Genomic DNA, 13,386 nt, shown 5'->3' with positions numbered 1-13,386 from the left:
AACTCGTTGAAGCAGCTGAAAGAACAAAGTGCAGCATGATGAGTGTGTGAAGGCCGAGAGGAAGAACGAGCTGCTCCCCGTCCTCCAGCGTCGAGTCAGACATCCAGAACAGAGACGCTGCACGGACACCCCATCCACCCAGCTCCCACAGACACACTGAGATTACCCATGATGCACCACATTCAGGTGAAGAATCAAAAGTCTTAGCTTGATGCTAAATTTGTACATGAGCCTGAATGGAACTGAAAGTGTCCAAAGCGATAATGTCCCTAAAATAAATTAATAATCGTGATGTAAAAATGTATCAAGATAATCCTGATTATAATTTTGGCCATAATTAAAGGGATCCTGATAACTTTGTTTCCCACAGATTTGTGGGAATTCTGGGATTCATTCAGGAAAGTGATCATCCAGGTGAACCTGCTCCTGGACCTCAGGTTAAGCTGTGTGAAGTGCTGCTGTAACCGCAGGACAATCGGCAGCCATCCGCCACGATGAAGCAATAACAGGCGAGGCCGATAACACACGGGAGATGAGAGGAAGAGATACGGCCGCAGACAGCCTCTTTGTTTTCCTATCTCTCTTCCTGCGACGCTGACGGCCGGCCAAACAATCTCCCAGAGGTGACACGGAGACCCCGGCGTGTGTGTGTGTGTGTGTGTGTGTGTGTGTGTGGCAACAGGGAGCTGTATTAAAACAGCACACACACGTATTAAAGGGAGGGAGCGATATAACAGCGACAGAGCGGGGACAGAGGGATGTGAGGAGGAGGAGGAGATAGAATATCCTTTTGAAGCACCCTGAGGCGTAAAAACACACCTCAGGTCCCGCGTTCAGACAAGCCTCACATTCTTACCCTGAACACAAGCCCCGACACATGAAGGCAGAGCGAGAGAGCGAGAGAGCGAGAGAGATACCAGCTGAGGTTTACCCCTCTGCTGTGACCATCACAGAGCAGGGAGTCAGCTCTACGTTAAAGAGTTTGTTGATATATTCTTGGCTGAATGCATCCTGTACGGACGTATGAACGGAGAAGGTGGGATGTAATATTTTGGAGAAACTGTAAACATTATATATTAAACAGTTCCTTGTCTTAGGTGAGCTCAGCCGGTAAAGTATCGCGTCCCGACCTGCCCGATGAATCACGGTTTTTATTAAGATTTTACTACAGTAAACAGAGGATTAAGATCCCAGTATTCCCAGGGTGTTCTGGCTGGAATTTTCTCCCTTTCCCGGGTAAAATACAAACTTTGTGTTATCATCCAACGCCTGATCACACCTGGGTAACTTTTTCATGACGAATTTAATTGTGGATAATTAGTCGCTTACGTCATCGCTCGTGTTCTTCATGCTGCGCGCGAACATAACGTCCTTCTCTGGAGCTGAGTTTGCTGCTGGGTGAGCCAGCTCACATCCGTCTCTGCTGACAGGTGTTCATGCAAAACGACGACAGGCGACAGGTAAACAAAACATAGCAAAAGGGCAGCCGATGCAACACCACCGCCTCCTAAAACTTGCATCATCGCTGCAGAGAAAAGGATCGCCTGCAGGATCTGTGAAGACCTTACTTATCACGGAGCACGTCGGTGATGAAGATAATGAGCTTCTCATTACACACGTTGTATCAGTAGGAGCCAAAACAGCAGCACAGTTTATTAACAGACATATTTATTGTCTTCACTGTTAGTTAGCACATGCTTAAACGCACCTCCAACTACATTTACAGCTGAGAGCTAAATAAGAGTCATTGTGCAATGAATCATCTGATTAGTCGACTAATCGCTTCAATAATCAATGACTAGTCGGCTATTAGAATAGCCGTTAGTTGCAGCAGCGTTGTGAAGGTGTGAAAGCTTTCTGACAGGCAGCGGAGCAGAGTGAAGTAAGCGGAAGAGAAGACTGCAGACGATCTACAAAGAGCTTAAAGTGATAATCTGGAAGATTTTCATTTAAATAAATGTCTGTTAGGTTTCTGTCTCTGAATGAGGTAACACAATGGTGACTGAGTCTATGGCCCACTTTGCATTTGCAGTATATAGTATTATTACAGACTGGCTGTCTGTGGCGGTGCCCAGTTAGTGACGCGTTCTCCATCAGCCAGCAGCGGTTGGTCTGCCAGAGAGGGTAGGCGGAGCTAAGCGGCTGCTTTTCCGCTCTCTGCAAGTGTTGTGAGTAAACAGTAATCTACTATGGCTGAACAAACAAAGAAAAGATGGATGACTACAGATACAACTTCAACAAGAAGTGAAAATCCAAAGAAGAAGAAACAAACTCGACGCTCAGATGAAGCAAACAGTCTGAAAAGGAAAGCGACCGTCAGCCAGGAAAATCAAGAGTTACAACCGGAGCGACCGTGGACGTCACACATGCAGCACTGTCTGGATATCTGGGAAGTGTGCGCCCGCAATTACCGTTTATCAGGTGCCGCCAAAGAGAACAAAACTGCAGAGTGGTGTTCAACAGGTGAAGTACAACCGCAGCAAGACTTCACAACAGAATGTCGAACAACAAGGCTCCAAACCTGAAACAAAACAGCAAAATGGCTGCATGTGGTGGACTGTCCTCCTGACCTATGACCCCTGTATGATGCTCAGGCCAGCGTTACAGATGTGTTTGTCATCACAGTTTATCCAACTTAAAGATGATGTGTGACAAAAAAGATCAGGAGAAGGTCTCGGACGTGTTCATTCTGCACAGATTTAAATCGAAATCCGGCTTGTGTGCAAAACACACAGCAGCTTCTGGTGAAATATTCCCAGGTAATAAAAATGATACAAAAAGCATGTAACAACACTGTGACATCACGAGGCAGAAAACAGTCGACTCAGAACAGTTCTGAGACTTGAACTGGCATTGGCATGGCTAAATCAGGCTACGATCTTTTTATGATCTTATTCCCAAATGACATCTATTCTCCGACATACAGGCGTCTCTGATGTGGCTGTTAATCAGTTGCTGCTTCTTTGGACTCCTCATTTAACCCAGAGAGTGAATTAAAATCTCTTTCTGATTAACAGTGACGCCTGTACAGAGAGACGTTCAGAGACAAGGCTGTAATCAATTCCACTCATCGATTAAACTCCGCTTTGTGAACGCTGATGAGTCAAATCCAGGAGAAACTCTGAGTCAGTCTAACTTCTCCTCACTGGTCAAAGCTTGTATAAAAACAACTAGCAGATAAACGGCTGCGGGGATGTAAACTTTGTGTGTATTTTACAGACTTTAAGGCTCTCCAAGAAGCGAGAAGCAGCAAGTGTTTCTTTTTCTTTCGTTTATGCTTATTAAAAGTGAAAGATTACTAAACCTAACAGGCAAGAGGGGAGGCAACAGCAGCTCCAAGGTGGAAAAAACAACTTTTTGAAAACTGCTGGAGGGACGAAGATGAAAGAAAAATATTCTGTTGTTGGTGAGAAAAAACAGGAAACAGACGATTTAAGAGCTCGCACACTGCAGGGCTCCATCCATCCATTATCTGCACCGCTTATCCTGCTCAGGGTCGAGGGGGCTGGAGCCTATCCCAGCTGTCATTGGGCGAGAGGCGGGGTTACACCTGGATTGAGTGCCTGTCAATCACAGGGCTGACACACAGAGACAGACAACCTTTAACGCTCACATTCACACCTACGGACAATTTAGAGTCACCAATGAACCTAACGAGCATGTCTTTGGACTGTGGGAGGGGAACCCACGCATGCACGGGGAGAACATGCAGACACAGAAAGGCCCGCTACGTCTGAACCGGGGTTTGAACCAGGAACCTTCTACAGACATAACCAAGTCACATGACACATTTACACATCTGGGAAGAACCTGAATCAGTCAGAACCTGAACTCTTCCTCGTCCGCATTCAGAGGAAAATATTAAGAAACACTTTCTTTTAAAACTCCCACTGCGTCACAAACATTTCCTGTGAAGCAACTCAACTTAACGGTAATATGTGAGGAAGTTTCCAGAGAAGAATATTTAATTTGGCACTAATTACAATCAAGATGGAGACACTGCAAATTAATTACTTCTAATTAATTCATAGCTTCACCTGGAGAGTCTTCAACTCTGACTGTTTCTCCTCGTATTCAAGTGTTTTATGTTTTAGGGTCGTGTTAGTACAGAGCAGGTTCCACCCCGGGGTCATGGACTCTTAGTTTGTTTATTATATTACACAGGTTCACTTCCTGTGCAGGGTGTCCCTGCAGCAGCATCTATTCTGTAGGGCTCAGTGTTACATTCCTACAGTGTGTGTGTGTTCACTGTCCACCCTCCTGCTGCAGGTGGGTTTCTCAGGTGAGTTACTCAGATGAGTTACTCAGGTGTGTTACTCAGGTGTGTTACTCAGGTGTGTTACTCAGGTGTGTTACTCAGGTGTGTTTCTCGGATGTGTTTCTAAGGTGAGTTTCTCAGATGAGTTACTCAGGTGAATTACTCAGGCGTGTTTCTCAGGTGTGTTACTCAGGCGTGTTTCTCAGGTGTGTTACTCAGGTGTGTTACTCATGTCAGGTGTGTTTCTCAGGTGTGTTATCCAGGCGTGTTTCTCAGGTGTGCTACTTAGGTGTGTTTCTCAGGTGTGTTTCTCAGGTGAGTTACTCAGGTGAATTACTCAGGCGTGTTTCTAAGGTGTGTTATCCAGGCGTGTTTCTCAGGTGTGCTACTTAGGTGTGTTTCTCAGGTGTGCTACTTAGGTGTGTTTCTCAGGTGTGCTACTTAGGTGTGTTTCTCAGGTGTGTTTCTCAGGTGAGTTACTCAGGTGAATTACTCAGGCGTGTTTCTAAGGTGTGTTATCCAGGCGTGTTTCTCAGGTGTGCTACTTAGGTGTGTTTCTCAGGTGTGTTTCTCAGGTGAGTGACAGGTGGTACTTTCTCTGGGGGTATTTTAATGCTCACAGAGGTGTGAGCTCTTCCTCTCCTGTGGTTTGTTACACCTGCATAACGAGCAGGTGACGTGAGGTTTTGTTTGACCCTCACAAGAGGAATCAAGTTTACACTGACACTAAAATATCTTATAGAAACTCACTCATGAGTCAGTCTTGAAATTTCAGGTCTACAAACTCTTTGCTACTAATGCAGAATAAGAGTGTGTTCTTTTCTTTCAGAGTGTGTTATTAACTTATACGGCCAGGTCTTAATTTACCCAGCATGCTTTGTTAATCAATCACAGCTTGTATGAATTTGGTTCTATCAATCATCTAACCAGAGGAGGCGTCACCTTGTTGAAGCAGCAGATCAATACTGAACACCAGCAGACAGAATGAGTGTGTGTCTCTGTGTGTATCAGCAGGCGTGTGTGTGTTAATAGCTTTCAAAGTGAGAGGACACACACACACACACACACACACACGGCGCTGCCTGCGTGGGTGACTTCCGCTGCAGAACAAAGAAGAAAATCAGTAAGAACTTCAGTTTTTGGTCAAAAATGAAACTGTGTCGTTTGTGTGAGCTCATGATGGAGTCAGAGGAGGAGGAGGAAGAGAGTCCTTACTGAGCCAACAAACATAAAAACACACTCCTCAAACATCTTACGAGCAGCAGACACTCAGAGCAAACACTACGAGCCAAAACTCTGCATACAATAATAAATAATATATACCTGAGATGCTCATAAGTCCAATAAATCTTATCTACTTTTTATTTCACATGTCCAAACCATCTTCACACTGTCGCACAAAAACAAGACAAAAGCAGTTTGTCCTGCTTGTTTCTCGTTCCACAATCTTCATGATCTTACAGCTGAAACATGTGACAAACACATCTTTGTGGGCATGCAAAACTATTTTCTGCAGCACAAGAAGAAGTGCACAGGTGTGTATCTGGTAACCACCTGCCAAAGAGGTGAGCACGTGCACCAATCTGCATGACACATGATGTGCAAATCTATCAAGCCCTTTCAGCCCAGCAAGACAGAGGAGTTCAGTTTGCTTGCAAGAGGAGGCCGAGCAGTGTCAAGTATCAAGTGTTAAACTAAGCTTCAGAAACAGATACAAGGGCAGAGTTACAATACGTGACACAAATTAGCTTGTTGTTAAGAGTGTGCATGTCCAAACAGGCCACAGGGGGCGCCGGTTTAGCTCAGAGGTCAAAACGTGCAGCCCCACGGCCGGGGGTTCAACTCCTTCTAGGCCCTTTGCTGCGTGTCATCCCCGCTCTCTCCTCCCTTGTTTCCGACTCTGTCCGCTTTCCTGCTCAATGAAGGCGAAAGCCAAAAACATGTTCTTAAGAACCTAAAGAAACATGCCACAGAGGGCAGCTTTAGTGCTAAAGAGTGAAACAATTCACAGGCGGGAAAACAAAGAAGGCTTCTATCAAACGTTCAAAGGTTTTGTTTGATCCAGGACTGAAGACTTGCAGCAGTCAAACGCTCGCCATGTTCAGTGAGGCTGTGCGTGAAAGCATGGACATTTGAATTAAACACAAGATACTGATGCTCAATGAAGAAACCCCTCCCCTTGTGCCCTCATCGCAGAACTTATACTTAACCTGCCACATGACCCTCAGTCGTCACTGCAACCCAAACAGCATTGCCAACTTCAGCAGACCCAGGCTCCGTTCATTCAAGCTCCACACTACCTACATGGTTTCTAATGGCCCCCTACAGCTGAAACTTGTAGTTAGCTGGGCAGCGAGAGGCAGCACATCAGCATCAAGCGGGCGCCTCCCTTTACCAGTGTTTCGTCAAGTAAGGCCCGCGACACCTCGGAGAGGATCGGTTAGCTCAAGCGTCCCAGAATCACCCCCCTCCATGCTAGCCCATCACAACCGCATGCAGAACTTCTTTGTGCTATGGTTTCCTTTTATAGAACATGGACATCACCGGCATCATAAATTACACAGGGCTGAGCTGCCAACAGACAATTCAGAAACATGTGTGCATGCTTAATATTATCAGGAGGTTTTAGTCGAGCTCATGCAAATATTGAAGTTTGCTTAGAAAGGAGCTCTCGCTCTCTCCAGCACCAAACAGGAAGCAGGAAACCAGGTAGATACATGGAGGAGACACCTTGGAGGTCGGCTGTCACTGCATCCTCGCTGGATGTGACGTGCTAATTAGACGCTCTCTTGCAATTAGGACACAGTGTTAGCACGGTAAAATGCTAGCTTATAATGCTAACAGAGCTAATGTTACAGCCTCAACCACTGCAGATAGCTCAACCCTCTGCACACAGAAGAGCCGCTGTGGCCTAAAGCTGCTTCTGTTTCTGCACCCTTGTTGGTTCTTCTTCTTGTAAATTTCCACCAGGAGCATGATGGGAAATAATCTCACCAGGAAGCTAGTTGTAGTTTTGTAAATAGTGACCCTGCAAGATACCCACCTTTAGATTAAACTGTCTTTAGATGTGAGAGATAGTGTTTGGTAGACGTGAGCGTTGGCTGTTTAGTGTGTGAAGTCGTCGTCACAGTGAAGTGCAAACTATAAATGTATCTTGTTTTTCTGCATTGTTCATAGAAGGGTTCTTACACACACACACTTGGCAGCAAAGGATGAAGACTCACCTTGTAGACCTGCCCATAGGTGCCATTCCCAACCAGTTCAACCAGCTCAAAGATACCAGCCGGGTCCTGAGAGACAGACAGAGAGAGACAGGGAGAGGAGACAGAACACAAAGTTAGAGAACATAACTGACCAGAGTGGACACAAGATGGACGGAGGAATGTGTGTGAGGAATTTAACCTTCACACACACACTGAAAGGTTGACGGAGCGCTGCATACCTGTGGTGTGACTCTGTTAAAAGCCTCTGTGTGTCAGCACACTCTTATTATTCCTTCAATAGGAAACCTCAGAGTTTACAGCCGGCTCCCTCCTGACAACCCTTCAATGTTTAAGTCCTCAATCATGCAGATTCGATTCAGCAGCTGGTTTCCTCTAAAGCTGCTGATTCGCCGACTGATTCAGTGCGTTTACATGACTGAACTAACCAAGTGACTGTTGACTTACTGCAGAAATCTGGATTCTGAAATTATTGCTAAAAATGAACCTGATTTTTTTTGTAGATGTGTTCGTCTAATCAGATTTTTACGGTGGCCAAGAGGTTTCAAACAAACTCCATATCCGAAACGCTTTGCAAATTCAAAAAACGCGACACAAAAACAAACAAATTTGCAAAGCGTTTTTGTTCGTTCAAACCTCTCAGCCACCGTAGATATTCTGTGACCGTATGCATGAAGAAAATGACCGCTCTGACAGCATCACCGGGCGGAACATTTGCATCACATTCAACACAACTCAAACTAAAGTTAGTCCCTACATGTCTAAAGCACTCCTTTTCCAATGCTAAGCTAAAAGCTACGGTGCTCTTGATGTTTGGTGAAATGGTGTTGTAATTCCTCCCTGTAAGCCGCTGTCAGTCACAGCTGCTGTTCTCTGTAATCGATGGAAGCAATAATATTAGAAATTGGCGCCATAGCTGTGGAGAAAGTTGTACAAACAGCTCGTGGTTTCGCCCATTCTACATTCCTATAAAACCCAGCATGCATTGCGACCCTCCCTCTGAAAGGAGCGGCCCTGCAAGAGACACTGGGGTAAAATGCTACCGCTTAGCTGCAGGTGACGGCTCGGAGCGGGACAGAATCTGAAATACGTCAAGATGGACCGTCTAAAACATCTTCAGGTCTGCAGTCTACATTTCAAACCTGACGATTCTGAACGAGACGTGACATCAGAGGCGGCGTCCTAGATTGAGGAAGTGTAGTTTAGCGAGCTCCCTGGCCTCCACCAGATGACGTGTTTTACGTCGTCTGGTGGAGGTTTGGAGAAGCAGATAGAGCCCTCCAAAGTTTTCCTACCATGACGACATTAGCTCCCCAGAAAAGCACGATAGGACTGAGGTTGAAAATCGGCGAACTGGCCCTTCAAGAGTTTTGTGGATTTTAAAAGAGGCTAGATCTCGCTCTCTGCCTCCAGTCTTTCCTGCTCACCGCTTTGCGCTTCAGGATGCAGTCCAGCGGTTGCCTTCGACCTTTCCAGGGCCGGTTGGAGAAGCGGATAGCGTCCTCCAAAGGCACAGAGAGAAACTGCATTTTTTTCCGACTGTACAATATTAGCAGTAAAAACGTAATAAATCAGCAAACTGGCCCTTTAATGCAAAAACGTGACATGTTGAAAAATATGCTAGTTAGCTTTATTAGAGTTTATTAACACTTCTATAATCTTAGTCTGAGTCTAAGCTGTAAACATAAAGCTACAGCCTGCAGCAGTTAGCGTAGCTTTGCACAAAGGGAAACGGGGGGAACAGCTAGCCTGGCTCTGCACATCCGCCAACCAGCAGCCTCTAATCTCAGGAGATAACTAATGAGGTCTTATCCATACAAGATTCAAGTGTAACATAAAGACACATTTACAGGAGTATAAATGTTGTACTATTCTCTGCTTGTGACCAGAACCTTTGAATGTACGATTGTGCAAACGTTCCTTTAAAGGACGTTCAGAAATTGTTTTTGTACAATTAGTGACCTTAGCACATATTTTAACATTCAGACAGACGCAGGCTAGCTGTTTTCCCCCGTTTCCCGTCCTTATGCTAAGCTAAGCTAACCGGCAGCTAGCTGTACTTTCATACACACAGGCGAGAGTGTTATCTCTCATCTTGTCTCTGTATGAAAGAGTTTAACGCAGAGTGTGACCGCTGACAATGACCGAGGAAACACTCGCACAAGATCACTGCCAACTCAATATGTACAGTTTGTACACACGCACGCACGCACGCACACACACACACACACACACACACACACGAGATAATCTTATCTCCAGGCCGATTAAAATTCAATAAACCTCCCAAAACACAGATCTTGATCTTTAAGCATACCTGTGTGTGTGTGTGTGTGTGTGTGTGTGTGTGTGTGTGCGTGTGCATACAGTAGGCCACAGGAGGCTGTTATGGACTATTACAGTGGAGCCTCCTGAGGGGGATTAGCTTAAAAAGCAGCCTTACTTTTCATTCAAGGTCAAACAGAAGCTCATCACACCTCTGCACGCGCACACACACACAGACACGCACACACCTGTACGTGACTGTTACAGTCCTCGCCAACTGTTGGTCTGCATGCATAAAAAAAAAACACCAGATAAAAAGGAAAGAGGGACACAAGGAGCTGATCAACCAAGGCCCACCTGCAACTAGTTAGCGGCTAGGAGGCTAGTAGCACACAGGTGCACAAGTCTTTACCCAGGAGCACAAACACAGACAGTGTGAGTGCAGTCCCGAAACATCCCGTCTTCACAGGAGGGAGTCTGACACAATCAGAGCACTCTCACAGCTCACGTCCTCCTCCTATTATTTGCATAAAGAACATTTTTATTCTCTGCAGTTTCAAGCTTTGATTCAAATGCTGCCAGGAAACTTTGAGCCAATTAAAACGCTAGTATAGAATTTGTCTAGGACTTAACAACACGAGGGCGAGTAACACAAGTTTTATTAGACCATTTTTTGATGATATAGTATAACCTTTTTTTCCGAGGCTAATGTCAGACAAGAATGACAAAGTTTCTACACGTTTCTGATCAAAGGTCGTCCACTAAAAGTTCTTGTTGTTTCCACTGACAGGTTCAGATTGTTCTTCTAAGTGTGTGACAACATTACAGAAAGGATCCCTACAGAGATAGACCTTTTTGTTACGGAGGAAGATGATTGTTTTAACCAGAAACAGACGTTACATCGCTCTCTGCAAACACACCAGACTCCATTGAGAAAAACTGAGATTTCAGCTTGCAGAACACTTGCAGACTTGTTGGCCTACCCCTGCCTTGATTGGTTTGTTTGTTTATTTCCTTGTGTGACGTCTTCTTCATATATAGTTAGTTTGGATCCAACACAATATTTGTGTCACACGATATCTCAGAAGAACTAACTGATCGAAGCAGCAGCAGACCAGCAACGTCTTTGTTCTGTGAGGTAAAATTACTGTTTTTGTGAATGGAGTCTGGTGTGTGTGCAGAGAGCGATGTAACGTCTGTTTCTGGTTAAAACAATCATCTTCCTCTGTAACAAAAAGGTCTATCTCTGTGCTTTTCTGTCATGGTGTCAGACACTGACAATAACAATGTGAGCAGTGGAGCTGTGATCAAACCTGCCGCAGAAAACTGGAAACAAAGCACCAGGCTGGACAAGGTTTTGTTTCAGGAGATCATGAGGAAGCAGTCCTTTCCCTCCTGAATGATTTGCATTTGGTTTGAATAACAGAAAAGGACGCTGAGTAACAAAGACATGATCCGTGTGTAGCTCTGTCAGGACGTCTAACAGCTGTCTGACTGTCTGACAGTGTTAATGATGGAGAATATCCTCAGTGTGTCAGTGAAGACTTCAGCCCTGATGGAAGAGACAGGAGGTGAATGAGGAAGGTGAAGGTTGATCAAACTACACGAGAAGGATCATGACGTGCTGCAGAAACAGGAAGTGTGTGTGTGCTTGCGACAGGCTTTACGTCACGCTGAAATGTTTCCCCCCAGCTCCCTCTGATCCGTCCTGGGTGACCTAATTTCTCACCACCGAGGGAGAGAGCAAGGATTCTGGGTTTTTACAAGAACACGCACATCTAGCCTTGATCCTTCTCTCCGCCTGTCCCTATGTGTGTGTGTGTGTGTGTGTGTGTGTGTGTGTGTGTGTATCTGTAAAACACACACACAGTCATGCAGTCCCACCCGCTCCATCATGTCCAGACTTGACTGTTGCTCTGCAGGTAAGACTGTTGCATAAGCAGCTGGAGAAAGGTGGAGAACACAGAGATGTGCAGATAAACACACAAACACACACACACACACACACACACACACACACACAGGTTAAGCACCATATAAGAAATGTGCAAGTTTGTACTTGTGTCATCACTGTCGCCCAATCCATCACACACACACTAACACACACACACATTCCTGCACTGTCTCCCTCTGCACAGCTCCCATCCTCAAGGGCTTGCACAGCACGTGCACGCGCCCAGACCCACAAACAGCCACCGCTGCGATGCAATGCTGCTGTCGCCACAACATCACGAAATGGCGGAACTCGCTCCTGTTGCGGTTATCATCGCTTTTATTCACAGTGTGTTTGTGTGTGTGTGTGTGTGTGTGTGTGTGTGTGTGTGTGTGTGTGTGTGTTAGAGAGGAAGAGTGAGCGCGTGCGTGTGTGCGTGCATATGTATCCTCTGAATCTGTGTGTGTATCTCTGAGTGTGTGTGTGTGTGTGTGTGTGTGCTGTGAATCTGTCAGTGAGCAGGCAGCTTAACATCTGCCCCACATAGTACAGACAGAACGGCCTCTATTATGCCGTCTGACGCACGCGCACAAGGATGGGTGCACGCGCGCAGCAGCAGCAGCAGCAGCAGCTCAGGGCCTCATTACATCACGTCCCAATTGTTAAGAAAAAAACATCAACAACAAACAACAACAGGAGGCCACATGATCCCTCACTCTGATATCAGACCTGGTTTCCTCAATCACTGGCCGCCGTGCACGAGCTCCAAAGCCCCCACACACACATTTATAAAGGCTGTTTCGCATGCACGCGCACGCACACACACACATACCAGCGGGCGGGCGGCAGAGAAACCAGAGGAAGGCGCAGGGAGACGCATCCCTGCGCGGTGGAGAGGAAGGAGAGGAGAGTAAGAAATAAAGGGGGGTGGACAGGTGCTCAACAGCCTCACACGCACGCGCATACAAAGACACAGACATTACTTGCACGTGCACACAGAGGGAGGCATTTACCCGGAGTGCAGACAGGTCTATCTCGTCCAGACTCCGCGCAGGGGAGTCGCTCGCCATGGTTCTCTCGGTATTCACGGGACTCAAGATGGAAGCTTCCTCAACGACCATCGACCGAGAGGTGCAGAGCGGCGGGGATGAACACACACACAACCTCCTCTAAAATAAATAAATCCCCCCACCCACCCCCCAGAATAAAATCCACAGAGGTTCCTTGTGCAGGAGATGTTTCCCCGAGAGGAGAAATGAGCGCTCCGGGTCCAGGAGGGAGAGAGGAGGAGGAGGAGCGCAGGAGGGAGGCGATGTGCGCGCTGCTCCAGGTGCTACATGCTGCTCGGCGCGGTGAATCCGGTGAATCCGGTGCTACATGCCTCCACCTCGAACCCCCCGAATATGGACAGGACAGGGTTCGAGCAACACACGCGCGCGAGATGAAGAGAGAAAGACAAATGAGTGCGGCGGCAGGAGAGCACAGCAGCCGAGGAGCACCGAGGAAGCACCGACACTCCGTCCGTCCGTCCGTCCGTCTGTGTGGCGGAACAGCAGCGCGCTTCCCGGGAGTGGCCTGAGAGGAGGCTGCGCTACAGACAGAGACGCCCACAATGTCACACACACACACACACACACACACACACACACACGCACACACACACACACACACACACACACACACACACACACACCTTCAAGACACAAAAT

At 46.6% G+C, this 13,386-nt stretch overlaps 1 protein-coding gene across 4 annotated transcripts in view; it reads right to left on the bottom strand.

The window, feature by feature from the left end:
- Window positions 1-12,859, bottom strand: part of tnikb (TRAF2 and NCK interacting kinase b) — a 61,796-nt gene extending 48,937 nt beyond the window's left edge. For all 4 annotated transcript variants that reach the window (XM_069666873.1, XM_069666874.1, XM_069666871.1 and 1 more), the window contains exons 1-2: window positions 12,691-12,859; window positions 7,483-7,548 (exon numbers count right to left, since the gene is read on the bottom strand). In XM_069666873.1, coding sequence (XP_069522974.1) covers window positions 7,483-7,548; window positions 12,691-12,798 — 174 coding nt within the window. In that variant the 5' untranslated portion in view covers window positions 12,799-12,859. The remainder of the gene's footprint in view (window positions 1-7,482; window positions 7,549-12,690) is intronic.
- Window positions 12,860-13,386: the final 527 nt, after the last annotated feature.

The sequence above is a fragment of the Semicossyphus pulcher genome, unplaced genomic scaffold, assembly GCF_022749685.1.
Source record: "Semicossyphus pulcher isolate SPU_LCO1_2020_fin unplaced genomic scaffold, fSemPul1.0.p SCAF_18, whole genome shotgun sequence".
NCBI lineage: Eukaryota > Metazoa > Chordata > Actinopteri > Labriformes > Labridae > Semicossyphus > Semicossyphus pulcher.
The sequence above is the reverse complement of the archived record's forward strand: the minus strand, read 5'-3'. Positions and strand labels throughout refer to the sequence as shown.